The 17,908-nt window shown below is 39.6% G+C and overlaps 1 protein-coding gene across 1 annotated transcript in view; it reads right to left on the bottom strand.

Annotated features, from left to right (window-relative positions):
* The window catches only part of LOC128686345 (uncharacterized), a 55,068-nt gene extending 37,879 nt beyond the window's left edge, over positions 1-17,189 (bottom strand). Inside the window, exon 1 of the mRNA XM_053773180.2 lies at positions 17,016-17,189. Within this exon, the coding sequence (XP_053629155.2) occupies positions 17,016-17,058 (43 nt within the window). The 5' untranslated portion in view covers positions 17,059-17,189. The remainder of the gene's footprint in view (positions 1-17,015) is intronic.
* Positions 17,190-17,908: the final 719 nt, after the last annotated feature.

The following is a 17,908-nucleotide window of genomic DNA, read 5'->3' as shown; positions in this document are numbered from 1 at the left end:
ATCATACTGGTCAACAGACCGCCTGATTGCAACCCCAGGTTTCAGTGATATAATGCCAGTGAATTGATTTTTGCTACTGTTACGTATGCTTCACTTCTCGGACAAAACCAGGCCTGACAGAAACGACAGGTTATATAAGTAATAAAGTTGGTAGAATTACCGACAATATGTAAAGTAAAAGGACACAAGTGCAACTAATGTGACATTTATTGTGGCAACGTTTCGCTCTCCAGGAGCTTTATCAAGCTTGATAAAGCTCCTGGAGAGCGAAACGTTGCCACAATAAATGTCACATTAGTTGCACTTGTGTCCTTTTACTTTACAGGTTATATAAGATTAGGCATGTCTTTGTGTATCTGAAAGAGAAATTCAATATGCATCTTTATCCCTTCAGGAAGCTTGTAATTGACGAGTCTTTGATTCTGTTCAAAGGAAGACTCTCTTTCAAGCAGTACATACCAAGCAAGAGGAAACGCCTTGGTATAAAGTTGTTTGTGCTTTGTGACTGTTACAGTGGTCTGGTATTGGATATTACTGTGTGCACTGGAAGTTATACATTGCAAAATACCAGGAAGTTATTGGGCATCTCTGGTGATGTGGTTAGAACAATGATAGAACCATACCTTGGTAAAGGGCATATATTATATACAGATAACTGGTACACAAGCCCCACACTCAGTGATTCTTTGCGAGTGAACATGACAGATGTGTGTGGCACAGGGCGTGCAAATCGGAAACATATGCCCAGGTTTGACGCTGGCACTCATAGAGGTGAGGTGCAGGCGTTTGCTGCCAATGACATCATGGCATTTCAGTGGCATGACAAACGAGATGTCACACTGTTGTCATCAGTTCACCCTAATGAAATGGCAGACACTGGCAGGCAGCATAGAGAAAGCAATGAACCCATTTTAAAACCTGCAGCTGTGATGGACTACACCCTCAATATGTGCTCAGTGGACAAATGTGACATGCGGATTGGGTTTGCTGATTGTGTTCGCAAGAGTTATAAGCGGTACATAAACTCTTTTTCCATCTTCTGGACATTTCCATGCTGAATGCTTATAATATGTATAAGATGAGGACCAGAAACAAACCACCATACAGGGAATTCTATTTGTCTGTCATCAGACAAATAGTATTCAAGTACCATGGAACAACACCTGCAATAGACCGACCACCAAATTTTCAACAACTTCCTTCTCGTTTGAAGCATGGTGATCACTTCCTGGTAAAACTGCCTTTCAAGAAAAAGGCTCAGAAGAGGTGTTACGTCTGTGCACATACAAAAAAACGCCCACAACAATGCAGAGACACTCGTTTTGTGTGTGAGGAGTGTAAAACACCACTGTGCATGACACCATGTTTCAAAGAGTTCCACAGGCTGTAGAACTTCTAGAAACATTCCCTGTGACTGTATAAGTGTATATAAAATATAGAAAAATAGTAATAAACAACATTTCATATCGTTTGTGTAAATATTTTCCGTAAACAAAGCAATGACAACAGTGTTTATGCCGTTATTGTGTAGTATTGAAAAAGAAATAACTTACAAAATACAGTGGTCCCTCAATAATCGTCTGGCCTGAAAGTCGTCCATTTCGGAAATACAGTGGACCCCCGGTTAACGATTTTAATCCGTGCAAGAGGGATAATTGTTATGCGAAATAATCGTTATGCGAATGAATTTTCCCCATAAGAAATAATGGAAATAAAATTAATCCGTGCAAGACGCCCAAAAGTATGAAAAAAATTTTTTTTTACCACATGAAATGTTAATTTTAATACACACAAACTGAAAAAGGCATGCACAATTACATGACACTTACTTTTATTGAAGATCTGGTGATGATTGATGGGATGGGAGGAGGGGAGAGCATTATCTTCTTACTGTTTAGAAGGGGAATCCCCTTCCATTACGACTTGAGGTAGCAAGTCCTTTTCCGGGGTTACTTCCCTTCTTCTTTTAATGCCACTAGGACCAGCTTGAGAGTCACTGGACCTCTGTCGCACAACAAATCTGTCCATAGAGCTCTGTACCTCCCGTTCCTTTACGATTTGTCTAAAATGGGCCACAACATTGTCATTGAAATAGTCACCAGCACGGCTTGCAACAGCTGTGTCAGGGTGATTTTCATCTATAAAGGTTTGCAGTTCAACCCACTGTGCACACATTTCCTTAATCTTTGAAGTAGGCACAATGGATTCCACAACTGGCATAGGCTTCTCAGGGTTAGCCCCAAACCCTTCAAAATCTTTCTTAATTTCCATACTAATTCTCACCCTTTTTACCACAGGGTTGGCACTAGAAGCTTTCTTGGGGCCCATGGTCACTTATTTTCCAGAAACAGCACCGAAAACACTGTAATAATACGAAATATTCCGAGTGTATGCTTGGATGTTACCGCGGAGGCTGGCTGGTAAACAATGGGACGGGCGGCACATGTGAGGGCACATTGGACGCGTCTCGGACGAAAATCGGTGAGCGGGTTTTTAATCGGTATGCGCGGCAAAAATTTTGCGATAAAAGTAAGCGGTATGCGGAAAAATCGCTATGTGATGCCATCGTTATGCGGGGGTCCACTGTAGTCCTGTTATTTCGTCTAAACATTGGCTCGCAAATGGTCCGTTAACTCGTGAATAGTCCTTCGTCCGGGACTCGTACTCACGCTCTGAGCCACCAGGGCCTTCCCTTCCCAGCCAGTGTGCCATTGTTTACCAGTGAGCGACGGTCCCCTCACTTGCTCCAACGAAATATTTCATAATATTCCATTGATTTTAGTGCTTGCAAGTACTAAATAAGCTACCATGGCTCCAAAGAAAGCTCCCAGTGCCAAGCCTTTGGTAAATAAGGTGAGAAATATGATTGAATTTAAGAAAAACATCATTGAACAATACGATAGTGGGGTACAAGTGGGTGAACTGGCCAGGATGTATAACAAATCCTGTACAACCATATCTTCCATCATAGCCAAGAAAAAGGAAATCCAGGATGCTGTTGTTGCAAAGGGGGTAAATATGCTGACAAAAATGAGATCACCAGTACTTGAAGATGTTGAGAAGTTATTATTGGTGTGGATAAACGAGAAACAATTAGCAGGAGATAGTCTTATGACGTTGCTTATTTGTGAAAAGGCTAGGCAGTTGCATGACGATTTGGTAAAGAAATTGCCTGCAACTAGTGGTGATGTGAGTGAATTTAAGGCCAGCAAAGGCTGGTTTGAGAGATTTAAGAAGCGTACTGGCATACACAGTGCGGTAAGGCATGGTGAGGCTGCCAGTTCGGACAACAAAGCGGCTGAAAAACATGTGCAGGAACTCAAGGAGTACATAGAGACTGAAGGACTGAAACTTTAACAAGTGTTCAATTGTGACGAAACAGGCCTCTTTTGGAAGAAAATGCCAAAGAGGACCTACATTACTCAGGAAGAAAAGCCACTGCCAGAACACTAGCCTATGAAAGACAAGTTGACGCTAATGTTCTGTGCTAATGCTAGTGGGGATTTCAAAGTGACGCTGTTACTAGTGTACCATTCTGAAAATCCCAGAGTGTTCAAGAAAAACAATGTTATGAAGAGTAAATTGTGTGAGTTTTGGAGATCTAATAGTAAGGTATGGGTCACAAGGGACATTTTCGTCGAGTGGTTCAATGAAGTGTTTGGCCCTAGTGTGAAGAATTACCTCCTGGAAAAGAAGTTGGATCTCAAGTGCCTCCTAGTAATGGACAATGCACCTGCTCATCCTCCAAACTTGGATGACCTAATTCTGAAGGAGTTTGGGTTCATCACAGCAAAGTTCTTGCCCCCAAATACCACTCCTCTCCTCCAGCCCATGGACCAGCAAGCCATTTCAAACTTTAAAAAGCTCTACACCAAAGCAATGTTTGAAAGGTGCTTTAATGTGACCTCAGACACTCACTTGACCCTAAGAGATTTTTGGAAAGTACACTTCAGTATTCTCCATTGTGTAAGCCTTATAGGTAAGGCTTGGGAGGGAGTGACTACCAGGACTTTGAACTCTGCTTGGAGAAAATTGTGGCCAGATTGTGTCCACAAGAGGGATTTTGAAGGGTTCGAGGCAGCCCCTGATGAGCCTATGTCAGTTGTGAACTCTATTGTCACACTGGTGAGTTCCATGGGGTTGGATGTGAGTTTGGAGGATGTGGAAGAGTTGGTGGAGGACCACAACGAAGAGCTAACCACTGAGGAGCTGCAAGAGCTTCAGCAGGAAGACCAACAGATCGCAGCTCAGAATTTTGCTGCAGAGGAGGAAGAGAGATGGAAGAAGGTGCCTTCTTCAGAAATTAAGGAGATTTTTGAAATGTGGGGTAGGATGGAAAGATTTATGGAGAAACATCACCCTGAGAAGGATGTTGCAAGCCATATCGGCAACTTGTACAGTGAGAGTCTTGGCCCATTTTAGGGAAGTTTTAAAGAGACGCCAGAAACAGAGCTCTCTGGACAGTTTTTTTGAGAGACAGGACTCCAGTGACTCTCAAGGTGGTCCTAGTGGCATTAAGAAACAGAGAAGAGAAGTAACCCCAGAAAAGCAATTGGTACCTGAGGTGCTGATGGAAGGGGATTCCCCTTCCAAACAGAAAATAATCCAATCTGTCTCCTTCTCCAGTCTTCGATACACTAAGAAGAATCGCCAATAAAGGTAAGTGCTATTCTGTTAATGTTTCATTCATCATGTGCCATTGTATTGTTTATGTACCACATCTATATTTCATGTAAAAAAATTTTTTTGTTTTAATGCTTCTGGGTGTCAGGAATGGATTAATTGCATTTACATTATTTCTCATGGGGAAAATTGATTCGAAAATCGTCTATTTCGATAATAGTCCCACTTCCATGAACAGATTATGGATGATTATTGAGGGACTACTGTACTGATCATATTGGTCTCACTGTCAGCATAGTTGCTGATTCTCCTTTACATGTGTTGTATGCATAGATTAGATGAGCATTATAGTACCATCCATGTGTTTATATAGAAGATCCCTTAGGCCTGTGACTGTATGACGTCACGGAATGCAGCGAGCGAGTGAGACGAGCTGCCCCGCTCTCAGTCGACGCATAGGCATAGAAGAAGGCAGAACACAGCAGGCTGGGCTCCATCTCCCATTACCACAGTCTGACAATATAGCGTTACCATCCAACAAGTGAGTTTACCTTATCCATCAATCTCCTACCGAACCCCACACAACAATTTGGTGACAGCGGTGTGGGCGTAAAATTGATAATTACGCCGGTGCACGGAGATAAATTCTCGCAGCCGACGACGGACATTTTGTGTGGTCAGTAGGCCGACCTAGCCAGCCAGCTACCTCAATCAAGCATCTACCAGCCACTACATTATTCACTGGTCAGTCTCTTTGTATTAGTGTTTATCTGCTTATTTGCATCACTCCCGAGGGGTTGACCCAAGTTTGCAAAGTAAGCCAGTAAGACAGTCTGTGGTGGGGGATTCAGAACAACCCAGTCAGCCCAAGCCTGATACCATCCAACTTTTGCCTGCCAAGCCAGTTTTCCACCCTTGCTGTGCTCATCGTGAGAAGTTATCAAGCTATTCTGTGTGAAGGGTTAAGATAAGCCAGCCAGCAACTAACCCAGGTGTTTTACCCCAGTACTCAAGCAAGCCACGTGGGTACAGTCTTCATCGCTTTGTGCTTCAAGTTCCAAGCCATTCTGAGTGCTCTTTTTCATCCCTGTGGTGTTGTGGTATTTCGTGGGTGTTTTAAGCCAGCCGGTTTAGAATTATCTTTGCGCCAGTCAGGGTGTCCTCAGTGAGGCTTACACCGTTCATCCCATAGGCCCAGTTACCACGCGGTCTCGGCCTTAGCCCTGTTTCAGCCCACTCACCCACTCACTCGACACCGGCCTCAGCTGCCTCACTCAGCCACTCACCCAACCACTACCACTGTTTGTAATCCTACTACGTCTCAGTAGTAGTAACCAGTTACCAGTAACCAGTGTACCGTTGACTCGTTACCAACCGTCTCTGCCTGAGTCACTGTCTATTCATATTGTGCTGATCTGGCACTATTCAAAGACCCCCTCACATATGGGTACTGTGGGCGGCCAGTCGGTCAGTTGTACGAGAGAGAGCAGAGAGACTAGGTTACGGCTGTAAGGGCGCTACCCACCTTGTCTGTAATTATACGTACTACCAGCCTACGTGAGTATTACTTTACCCAATCCACGTGTCGAACTCCCACATGATAAATGGTGGCGCACCGAATCTGCCTTTCTGTTACACTCTTTCTTTGTATATATTCCTCCCTCAGAATCCGTAGATCACATGAATACAGATCGATCGATCAAATTTTTTTTTTTATCACTTGTAATCTCAACGTTGAGTTCGATGTTCATTTGTTGAGTTTTAAGTTGTGCTATATTATACCTTGTATTGCATTACAGTTTCAGTTACGTAAGCTTCCATTCCAATGTTCTACTTATGTATGTTATAATGTTTAATTGTTGTGTACTTTGACATTGTATAGAATCAGCCCAAGCCGTACACCTGCCATCTCTAGTTTGTATTAGTTGTATGTCGGGATGACATACGTTAGCGTCGCCGAGCTCTCAGTAGTAGTAACCAGTTACCAGTAACCAGTGTACCGTTGACTCGTTACCAACCGTCTCTGCCTGAGTCACTGTCTATTCATATTGTGCTGATCTGGCACTATTCAAAGACCCCCTCACATATGGGTACTGTGGGCGGCCAGTCGGTCAGTTGTACGAGAGAGAGCAGAGAGACTAGGTTACGGCTGTAAGGGCGCTACCCACCTTGTCTGTAATTATACGTACTACCAGCCTACGTGAGTATTACTTTACCCAATCCACGTGTCGAACTCCCACATGATATACGGGTTCCAGCACCATTTTTGAAGGACCACATAGGGGGTCAAGAGCTAGTGTGTGTTTTGCACCACAGTTGAAAGCCTCCTGTGTGAAGTCTATCGTCGATGTAAGCGCAATTCTACGATCACGTGTGGACAGTAGCCAGCCATGAGACGACATAAACATCCTCCATCACCATCCACCACCATCTACCTAATTCTTCACCAAGTCGCTAGAGTGATAATATTTTTCATAGAGACATTTGCGAGTGTTGAGACATTTCTTTTTGTTTCCAGTGATTTTTCTTAGTGACATTCAGTAACTCTCGATTAGACTCAGTGTTTATTATATACTGTTTGCAATATTTTTTTATCTTCTTAATTCAGTGTTAATTTTCGTGCTATTATTTTATGCCTGTTGTGTTGTGTTTCTTTTTTTCTATATACTTGAAGTAAGTACCTTAGTGTTTTTTTCCTTGTTGTGTGCAAAACTTATGAGCAGTATAGAACTTGTGTTTAAACTTCAGAATCACCTTGTGTTCATAGTATTCCAGTGAAGTAATTCAGTAATTTATTACCTTGTTTTCTGCATCACAACTCAGTGTTGTCTGTTACATTTTTATCCCAGCATTTGTGTATTCTTGCCAGTTTATTTAATTTTTCTCTGTGTGTTGAACATTTTTGTGTTAATTCTTTCATTTAGCCAGTGTCTAATTTGTCTTATCTTCACAGACAATAGTGCCATTATTTTGTGCAAGCAAGAAAATCATTTTTTCCAATTTTTTCACACATCAAGTTTCATAGCAAGAAAATTCTAGTATTGTGTTTATGTTGATGTGTTGTGTTCTGCTTCACTGTAAGTGTTCAAACCTTTTTGTTCTGTGTTTTTGCACTTATTATTTTTCATGTTTCATTGAACAAATTCACTCTTAGTGCAATTTTTAAGTTGTTCATTTAAAGTAAATCACTCTTTTGTTTGTTCAGTCAGTGTTGCGTAAGTTGCAGTTAAGAGTTAAAGTGTTCACTCACTTCATTCCTTGCTAATATTTTTTTTTAATCTTGTAAACTGTATTTCTTGTGTAATTTTTTTTATTATTGCACATTGGCTCATTTTGCAATAATTCTTGTGCAAACATTGTGTTGCCATTAAAATTTTTTCTTTCAGAAATTTTAAGTAGTGTTGTGCAGTACTCTTGATTAGCAATTGTTATTTGCAATATTGCTACAGTTTATTTCAGTGCAGTTTCTTATGCTCTGTTCTGTGCATAATATTTTATTCTTTGTGTACCATTTTATTTTATTTTTAGTGAATTGTTTCCCAGTTTGTTTTAATTGTGCACAAGATTTATTGAGTCCAATTTAACATTTTTTGATTGATTCATCATTTTATTGTTGAATTTCCCTATTGCATTGAGAGTAAAGACAACTCACTGTGCCATTCATTCAATTTTACAGTAAATTTGAGCAAATCAGATTTGAGTAAAGTACAAGTTCTCTTGATTTTCAAAGTGTTGTTTATTCAGTTGAGTATTTTCTTGTGTGAGTTTCCTTGCTTACAGTGTGACCTGTCAATTTTTAATTACTTATGCAGAATAGTTAAGCATTTTCTTCCCATTTAAGCTTATTGTGTCATTCTCTCTATTTTTCTTGCCTTTATGTCCTTCAGTAAGTTCACTGAGATGTCCCAGTCACTTTTGAAAGTTCACTTAGTGTATCATGCCAGTCAAAGTCAATATGAATCAGTCAATAGTACCAATATTCCCTTACTGACTGAAAGACAATACCTAGCCCTTGAGCAATGTGTTCGTTCTCACAGCTTGTATCTGAGATTTATTAAAGTGCTGCGAAATGTGAAGTTCAGATTAAGTTCCTATAGATCCGTGAATTACTTATTAACATAGTCGAGAGGTCAGGCACTAGTAACTCTGTCACTCCCATCTGTGTTCCACCTACACCTTCAGACATGCAAGATAGTGTATTGCCTCAAGTGTCCGAGGACACTCAGACTGCCTTGAGTGCACAGCCTATCTCTGCAATGAATGCTAGTTCAAGTAGTAGTTTCTCCACAGGGGATGCCTTGTCGGAAAACGATTACTTGAAACTAGTAATGCCATCTCTTGTTGATGTCACATGCCGTATGCAGAAAGACGTCTCTGTTGCGGCTAGTACTCTCACTAGAGTGTCTGTTGTTGTTCCTTGTGTTCCAGATGGTGATCCCATCCTCGTTGACAGTAATCAGTGCAATGTAAGAAGTTATTTCTCGAGTAACTTTCACATGTTGTTAACGTCTGTAAGTGAAGTTTCTTTATAGCTGATACCTCGTGTCACTGTGTGCGACTCAGATTGAATATCAGCATTATTCACCGTGTTCATTTCTTTTCCCCTGTGCTTGCAGTGAGAGATAGTAGATTCCTTCTCCCTTGCTCATATTGCGTGTTATGGCATTATTTTTTTCAACCGGGGAGAGTCATCCACTCCACCAAGTTTGTTCATTCCTCCAGTAAGAAAGAACCGATCCCTTGTGTTCTGGTGATTCGATTCCTGCTCCAGGAAGATCTTATTCTGACTGTGAAGCCACCAGCACCCATTAGTGACTTTGTAATGAGCCAAGAATTACTGTATCGAATAGTCGAGTTGAGTACTCCTAGCAGAAGAGTTAGTAATTCCACAGTCACTAGTGAATGTAGCTGTATCTTTTGTAGATACTCGTTCAGATCGTCCATGTAGCTGTATCTTTTGTAGATACTCATTCAGACTGTCCTCAGTCAAGGCACGTGTTAGCCATTGCAGAGGAATTCGATCCTCCCAGAGATGATAACCATTCTGCATACATAAACCTTGCCCTCGCAGAATTGGGTTTAGATGTAAACAGCCTGTATAATTAGATGTCCGAGATGAATGAAATTGTTAACTGCGTGTCTTGTTATTAGCTGATCAGTTTGTCAGAAATTTTCGTGTTCACGCTCCCTCCGTATTCTGAGAATTTGACAGTAATGATCTGAGTGCACCAGATGCCTTTGCTGTTAATTTCACCTTGTATATATATATATTTATTTCCTCAGAATCCGTAGAGTGCATGAATACAGATCGATCGATCAATTCCATCCATATTGTACAATGATTTGTTCTTATAAGTCGTAATGCATTACAATGAAACTCATTACGTTAAAAGTGATTACGTTAACACCCATTACGTAAAACTCATTTTGTTAACATCCACTATGATACCATCCATTAGTTCTAAGTTATATATGAATTTGTTATTGTATAGAATCAGCCCAGAACCACCTGCCTGTTCAGCCTATAGCATAGTAGTGTATGTCGAGATGACATACGTAACATGACCGAGCTGTCAGCATAGTTGCTGATCCTCCTTTACATGTGTTGTATGCATAGATTAGATGAGCATTATAGTACCATCCATGTGTTTATATAGAAGATCCCTTAGGCCTGTGACTGTATGACGTCACGGGATGCAACGAGCGAGTGAGACGAGCTGCCCCGCTCTCAGTCGACGCATAGGCATAGAAGAAGGCAGAACACGGCAGGCTGGGCCCCATCTCCCATTACCACAGTCTGACAATATAGCGTTACCATCCAACAAGTGAGTTTACCTTATCTATCAATCTTCTACCGAACCCCACACGACATCACAGGCCACAGAAGTTACTTGGAAAAATAAAAATTTAAAAATAATAGAAAATAGTACATAAAATACTAAATAAAAGAATACCGGGTGACGGCAGTCGGCGATGTTACCACATGATGTGCATTTTCTGTCAACTTCACGCCTCCATATCTCGGTAGGTATTGATGGTAAAAATTTTTTGTTTAGCCTATAATGTTTAGAAAAAAAAAACTATTTTTTCGTAAGATTTTTTTTTTTTTTTTTTTCAAATTTGGCCGACCCTGAGAAGAAGTCTCTGACAGGGCCTGTTGACCCTGAAAGGGTTAAGGACATGTGTGCAAAATGGAATGAGCTGCAAACTTCTGCTGAAAAATATCACCCTGACAGAGCTGATACAAGCTGCATCAGCAACATGTCCAGTGACAATACCTTGTCCCATTTTAGGCAAATCTTAAATAGACGCCAGAAACAGAGCTCTCTGGACAAATTTTTAGTGCGACAGGGGTCCAGTGCCAGTAAAAAACAAAGAAGGGAAGTAACCCCAGAGAGGGCTTTGATACCAGAAGTCCTTATGGAGGGGGTTTTCCCTTCCAAACAATAACCCCCAACTCCCTCTCCCCTCATTGCATTCTTCAATACACCAAAAAGAGTCTTCAATAAAGGTATATCATGTTCATTTATCATTAAAATTAGTCATTTATATTTACTTCTCATTTTTTCTGTATGTAAAACTATACTTATTCCTAAAAAAATGTATATTTTGTTAATATTTTTGGGTGTCTGGAACAGATTAATTGTACAGTGGAACCTCTACTTATGAGTTTAATCCATTCCATGACCTTGCTCACATCTAGATTTGCTTGTTTGCAGAGTCAATTTTCCTCATTTAAATTAACTGAAATAGAATTAATTCGTTCCAGTGGAATTCCAGGCACCTGAAAATATTTCAATAATTTCCCTAATATAAACTCTATGGCTTACTTATCTATCACAATTCATGTAATATGACATAATAAACAATACTGATAACACAGAAACATGATATATACACTAGAATGCATAAAACATATGTCATTACATATGTGGCTAGTGGTGGTGACAGCAGCCATTGTTGTTGTTGGGGTTATAACGCCACCACAGCGGCCATTCTTGCTCCTGACGTGTGTAGAGAACCTAGGATAACCCAAAAAAGTCAAAGTGACTTTTAAGTGCTACACTTTGCCACTTCTGCTTCATGTTGTCTAACACTGTTACCTCATGATGTCTGCCACTGCTGCTTCATGTTGTCTGCCACTGCTGCTTCATGTTGTCTGCCACTGTTACCTCATGATGTCTGCCACTGCAGCTTCATGTTGTCTGCCACTGTTGTTTCATGATGTCTGCCACTGCTGCTTCATGTTGTCTGCCACTGCTGCTTCATGTTGTCTGCCACTGCTACCTCATGATGTCTGCCACTGCTGCTTCATGTCATCTGCCATTGCTGCTTCATGTCATCTGCCATTGCTGCTTCATGATGTCTGCCACTGCTGCTTCATGTTGTCTGCCACTGCTACCTCATGATGTCTGCCACTGCTGCTTCATGTCATCTGCCATTGCTGCTTCATGTCATCTGCCATTGCTGCTTCATGATGTCTGCCACTGCTGCTTCATGTTGTCTGCCACTGCTACCTCATGATGTCTGCCACTGCTGCTTCATGTCATCTGCCATTGCTGCTTCATGTCATCTGCCATTGCTGCTTCATGATGTCTGCCACTGCTGCTTCATGTTGTCTGCCACTGCTGTTTCATGTTGTCTGCCATGACTGCTTCATGTTGTCTGTCAGTTTCAAGGTACTTTTTGCCATGAAACCAATCAAAATCATATCTATTTCTGTAGTATATCTTCCTTTCTATCAAATGAGACCAAAAAAACGAGAATACAACCATAAAAACCATACGAAAATATGCCACTAAGGGGAGGCTAATGGCTGAGAAGTGAACTCTGTTATTTATGGTCCGATTTTTTTCATTTTTGGTGTACGTTAAGAAAGCATCTTTCCATCATACATTGCCCAAGTTTCAATAAGATAGTCCAACAAACAACTGAGATCCAATTCCCTAGATCAAGAGCAAAAGCCCCTCACCAGCATCAACGGGGCTCTGGGGGCTCTGGTGGCTAGCACTCTCGCTTCACACGGCGAGGGCCTGGGTTCGATTCCCAGCCAGAGTACAAACATTGGGCGTGTTTCTTTCCACCTGTTGTCAATGTTCCCCATCAGTAAATGGGTACCTGGGTGTTAGTGGACTGGTGTGGGTCACATCCTGGGGCACTGACCTAATGTGCCCGAAATGCTCAGCATAACAAGGGGCTTTCTATATAGTAGTATGTCATTGATGTCAGCTAGGCCTGTATACCATGTACATGTACTTGTAGTAAATAAAGATATTATTATTATTATAAATATTATTAAGGAACCTCCCTTGAGGCCTGCTCGCATCTAGAAATTTTGCTCATGTCTGGAAGGAAAAATCGACCGAGCAACTGCTCGTATCTGGAAAAACTTGCACGTGGATGCACTCATAAGTAGAGGTTCCACTGTATTTACATTATTTCTTATGGGAAATATTAATTCAGTTTTAGTACGTTTCAGTTTTAGACCGACCTTCTGGAATGGATTAAGTACGAAAACCAGAGTTCCACTGTACATGAAAAATTATTACATCCAGAATCCTCCCAATTTACCAAGCAATTTTTTTTTAAATATTCCACTAGGAGAGATACATGATTATATATACCTGGAAAATCCTAGAGGGACTAGTATCGAACTTGCACACGAAAATCACTCATGACGAAAGCAAAAGACTTGGCAGACGATGCAACATCCCCCAATGAAAAGCAGGGGTGTCACTAGCACGTTAAGAAACAATACAATAAGTGTCAGGGGCCCGAGACTGTTCAACTGCCTCCCAGCATACATAAGGGGGATTACTAATAGACCCCTGGCAATCTTCAAGCTGGCACTGGACAAGCACCTAAAGTCGGTACCTGACCAGCCGGGCTGTGGCTCGTACATTGGATTGCGTGCAGCCAGCAGTAACAGCCTGATTGATCAGGCTCTGATCCACCAGGAGGCCTGGTCACAGACCGGGCCGCGGGGGCGTTGACCCCCGGAACTCTCTCCAGGTAAACTCCAGGTATTACCATATATTTCAGTTATCGTTACTTGCTCATATAGAAGTTTGTGGAGAGGGTTGATGTGGCCCTAATGGGCTGAAGTCAGGCAGTCATTTAAGAACATAAGAAAGGAGGAACACTGCAGCAGGCCTGTTGGCCCATACTAGGCAGGTCCTTTACAATTCTTCCCACTAACAAAATATTTGCCCAACCAAATTTTCAATGCTACCCAAGTAATAAGTTTTGATGATTCTATTTACTCATTATGCAAGTCTCACTCAAATACAACCCCTCTCATTCGTGTAATTATCCAACCTAAATTTGAAACTACCCAACGTCCCAGCTTCAATAACCCCACTAGGCAAACTGTTCCACTCATCTACCCATCCACTCATGTGGCTGCAGAACTGTCAATAGTTATACATGAGTGCTCAAATACATTAGTATTTTGTAATGCATCTTAAGTCTGTTTTACCCCTACAATATTGACATCTTTTATAGTCTTTTCACTAGGTCACAATCTGCACTATTCATTGCACAAGCTCTTATTTTCTTCTAATTGTTTCTTAATTATATAGATGGTAGACTTTTACAGACCGAAAATACTGGCAGTGCGCCAATATTTTTGGTCTGTGGAGTATATCTGAAATTTTCACTTTCTTCATTACTATTATTCTTCTTGACACTCCCAGCTACTTTTTTCTTCTTCTTGGGTGCCAGAGACTAGATTGAGCTATGAAAATATCTAAAAAAAATTTGATAAACAGTGAATAATGGACACAACACTCCCAGAAACCAAATGTGGGTAGCCAAGGAGAGGAGCTGTTCCTCAGCAGACTTCCTAGATTTAGCACATAACTTAATGCTTCCACACTTGTGGAAGGTACTATCAAGGCTTTTCTAAAGTGCTGTGCAGCATAAAAAGTATGCACATTTTCAGTCACATTCAGACAAAATCACACTATGTAGTGTTGCTTTATATGAGAGATGACAACAATCATTATGTGCATTACCTAAACAATATATTCATTAATAACAAGTCATAGTTGCTATCTACAATAATTGAAAAATGTAATATACAAGTAAATAAATTTACTGTGCAACACTCTTAATCCTTTCCAGTTTGATTTCACCCCCCCCCCCCAAAAAAAAAAAGTGCAAATGATACAACAATAGAAATGATTGATTCAATCTAAACATCTCCAGAAAACACCAAAATGCCAATAGCCCTCTTTACTGATCTAAGAAATGCTTTGGCACAGAATATTACAACATCCTTTTCTTTAAGCTAGAACATTATGTAATAATGTCAATCATTCTCTTACCTTAATGAGTGACTCTGATGCATGACTATAAATGATGTCATCTACTCAAGCAATCAACATAGGAGCACCATAAGGCAGTATCCTATGACCACTTTTATTTCTCCTTTATGTCTCAACAACTTTAAGCAGCTTTATTCACAGACAACCCTGCCTTTTTCATCTCCAATTCAAATATTGTTGGTTCAACATAGTCAATGCTGACCTAGAAAATGTGGATGGCAACAAATAAATTAACACTCAATACCACCTTAACCTACTATATGGCATTTTAACATAAGGTTAAATGCTGCAAGAGGAGAGAAAATTCTTGGATATTCACCTTGAGAGCAAACTTAAAGTGAGCATGCTGGTAGGTGACCATGTGTCATTATATAGGGTTAGTGCTTGAGGATAATTTGACTAAAATTTTGTGTATTAGAACTCTTTGCCAGTAAGAAAATAAAGATTTCTTCTGACCAAGTGGTGACCTGATAACATCAGTGAAATATAGTACAGTAAGACACCATACAAAAAATCAGACTTACATAGGAATACATATGAGTGGACGGCTTTAGGTCCAGACATGCCATGAATGGGTTAACAAACCTGCTGCAGCAGCCTTTCTGCTTTATGTTATTTACCCCAATGTATATTTTAGTTTGCAGAGGAGGGCTCTGAACATGCATTTTCCATGTATAATATATATTTTGGTAGCTAGTTATCTAAGTCATTGAGTTTTCAAATTACAGATGTTGATGAGTTATCTAGGGAACAGATTCACTGACTTGTTAAAATATAACTGCAAGTTATCCAAAAACATAATATAGGTTTGTCTGTGGTTAATGTTTGCTTATGACTTTACTCAGTCTATGTAATGGAGAATTCTTTGCCAGCAGGAAAATATCAGAATTCTGAGTGATTGGTGTCTTGGTAACATTGGTGAAATCACTGACATTCTATATTATTATGCATCTTTTGTATCTGTTCAAGGGTAAATTTCAAGTTCGAATTTTAATGTGGTCTAGTTGATGTGATAATTTGACATAAATATGCAAGCTGTAATAGCTAAATTATTATTATTATTGTCAGAAAATGCACTTAACCAGCTATTTGTATAGTCTAGCTTATAGCTCAGCATTTAACTTTGAAAGGATGTGTAATATTCATTATGACCCTCTTCAGTCGACCTACAGATAATGTTGACCTAGCAATAAGTAGGTACTTTAGTGTTACTACTTTTGGGTAACATTCTGGGTAAGACCACAATGGAAATAAGCCACAGTGACTTTCTTGGGTTATCCTGGATTACTAAACCCAGGTTAGTAATCTGAATACATTCTATTCTCTACTGTGACCTTGGCTTTATTTATTTATTTATTTATTTATTAATTTGAACATGATACAGTGAAGTACAAAGTTATTACAGTGCAACATGCCAAAGCCCCTTGTATGCAGAGCATTATGGGCAGGCTTAAAATTAACTTAAGATTAACTAAGCAATGATATATTCAGTGGTAAATACATTATTGTAAACAGATAACAATATAGCACAAATGAGTATTACAAAGACAGGTCATATGGTCATTTACTGTGTTGCTGAGCATTCAGTAGATTGGAGTATTCTGTTAGGCAATGTAATTAAAAAAAGTAATTAATAAAGTTTGATTGGGTCACAGGTTAGACATTTATGAGATACAATGAGAAACATTTATGATACAATTAATGATACAAATATTCATTACTACAGACTTACAACTTTATAAGCAAATCATATTTAGAACATCAAAGTTCTCTGCATACCGTAACAGGTTAGCCCAACTGTATTCAAAATATTGGAGAGTTTCGGTAATAATAATAGTTTATATTTAAAAAAAATCTTTTATTTACAAAGCACTTTGTGTAGGTGACTCAGCGTTCAATAACAATGATTTAAGACAAACCCATAACAGGAATTTCGAGTGCAAGGTGATTCCCAAAACTATTCACCTATCTCATTTTGAACATCACTTGGTGAAATCTCACAAGTACTGGACCAGTCAAGGAACGATGTACAACCAAGCATTATTATCCAGATAAATCACTTACCTTTACCCTTGCACTGCCCATTGCCAGGTCCTATCTGAGACATATTTGCACTATATTATATAAAAGTTCCTCGGGATACGTGCAGTTCCCATATAAAAGTTCAAGTCGCAGTGTTTCTTGTTTACCATCACAAGAGTTGGACGAGTGTGTCCGAATATAAATCCAAGCTCAGAGTTATATTTATGCCCTGTAAATGATTTGTACTAATATTTTAAAGATCAAAAATTAGAGATGCTAATATTAATGCTTCTTTAACAATTAGCGAAAGAGAAAATTGAATAATTTGAGTGTACAGGTGTTAAGGGTCAGCTAAAGTCGGAGCCTCACTCTAGTATAGGATACATTAGGGGTCAAAGAGACCGTCCAATGTCTAAGGAGATTTATTTATTTATATATTTATTTATTTATTATTATTTGGACATAATACATAGTTATACAAAAGAATATACAGTGGTTGAGTGTACATGCCAAAAGCCCCTTGTATACAGAGCATTATGGGCAGGCTTAAATTAACTTAGATATAATAATAATAATAATAATAATAATAATAATAATAATAATAATAATAATAATAAGAAGAAGAAGAAGAAGAAGAAGAAGAAGAAGAAGAAGAAGAAGAAGGAGAAGGAGAAGAAGAAGAAGAAGAAGAAGAAGAAGAAGAAGAAGAAGAAGAAGAAGTAGTAGTAGTAGTAGTAGTAGTAGTAGTAGTAGTAGTAGTAGTAGTAGTAGTAGTAGTAATAGCAATAGTAGTTTATTTATTTATTTATTTATTTGAACATGATACAGAGAAGTACAAAGGAATACAGTTATTACAGTGCAACATGCCATCATATCACCTGTACCAGTGCTAACGAGAGGGAAACACAGGAGACATCGTCAAAACAACAGTACAA

Source organism: Cherax quadricarinatus, chromosome 17 (assembly GCF_038502225.1).
Source record: "Cherax quadricarinatus isolate ZL_2023a chromosome 17, ASM3850222v1, whole genome shotgun sequence".
Lineage (NCBI taxonomy): Eukaryota > Metazoa > Arthropoda > Malacostraca > Decapoda > Parastacidae > Cherax > Cherax quadricarinatus.
This window is presented reverse-complemented; position numbering and strand designations above follow the sequence as displayed.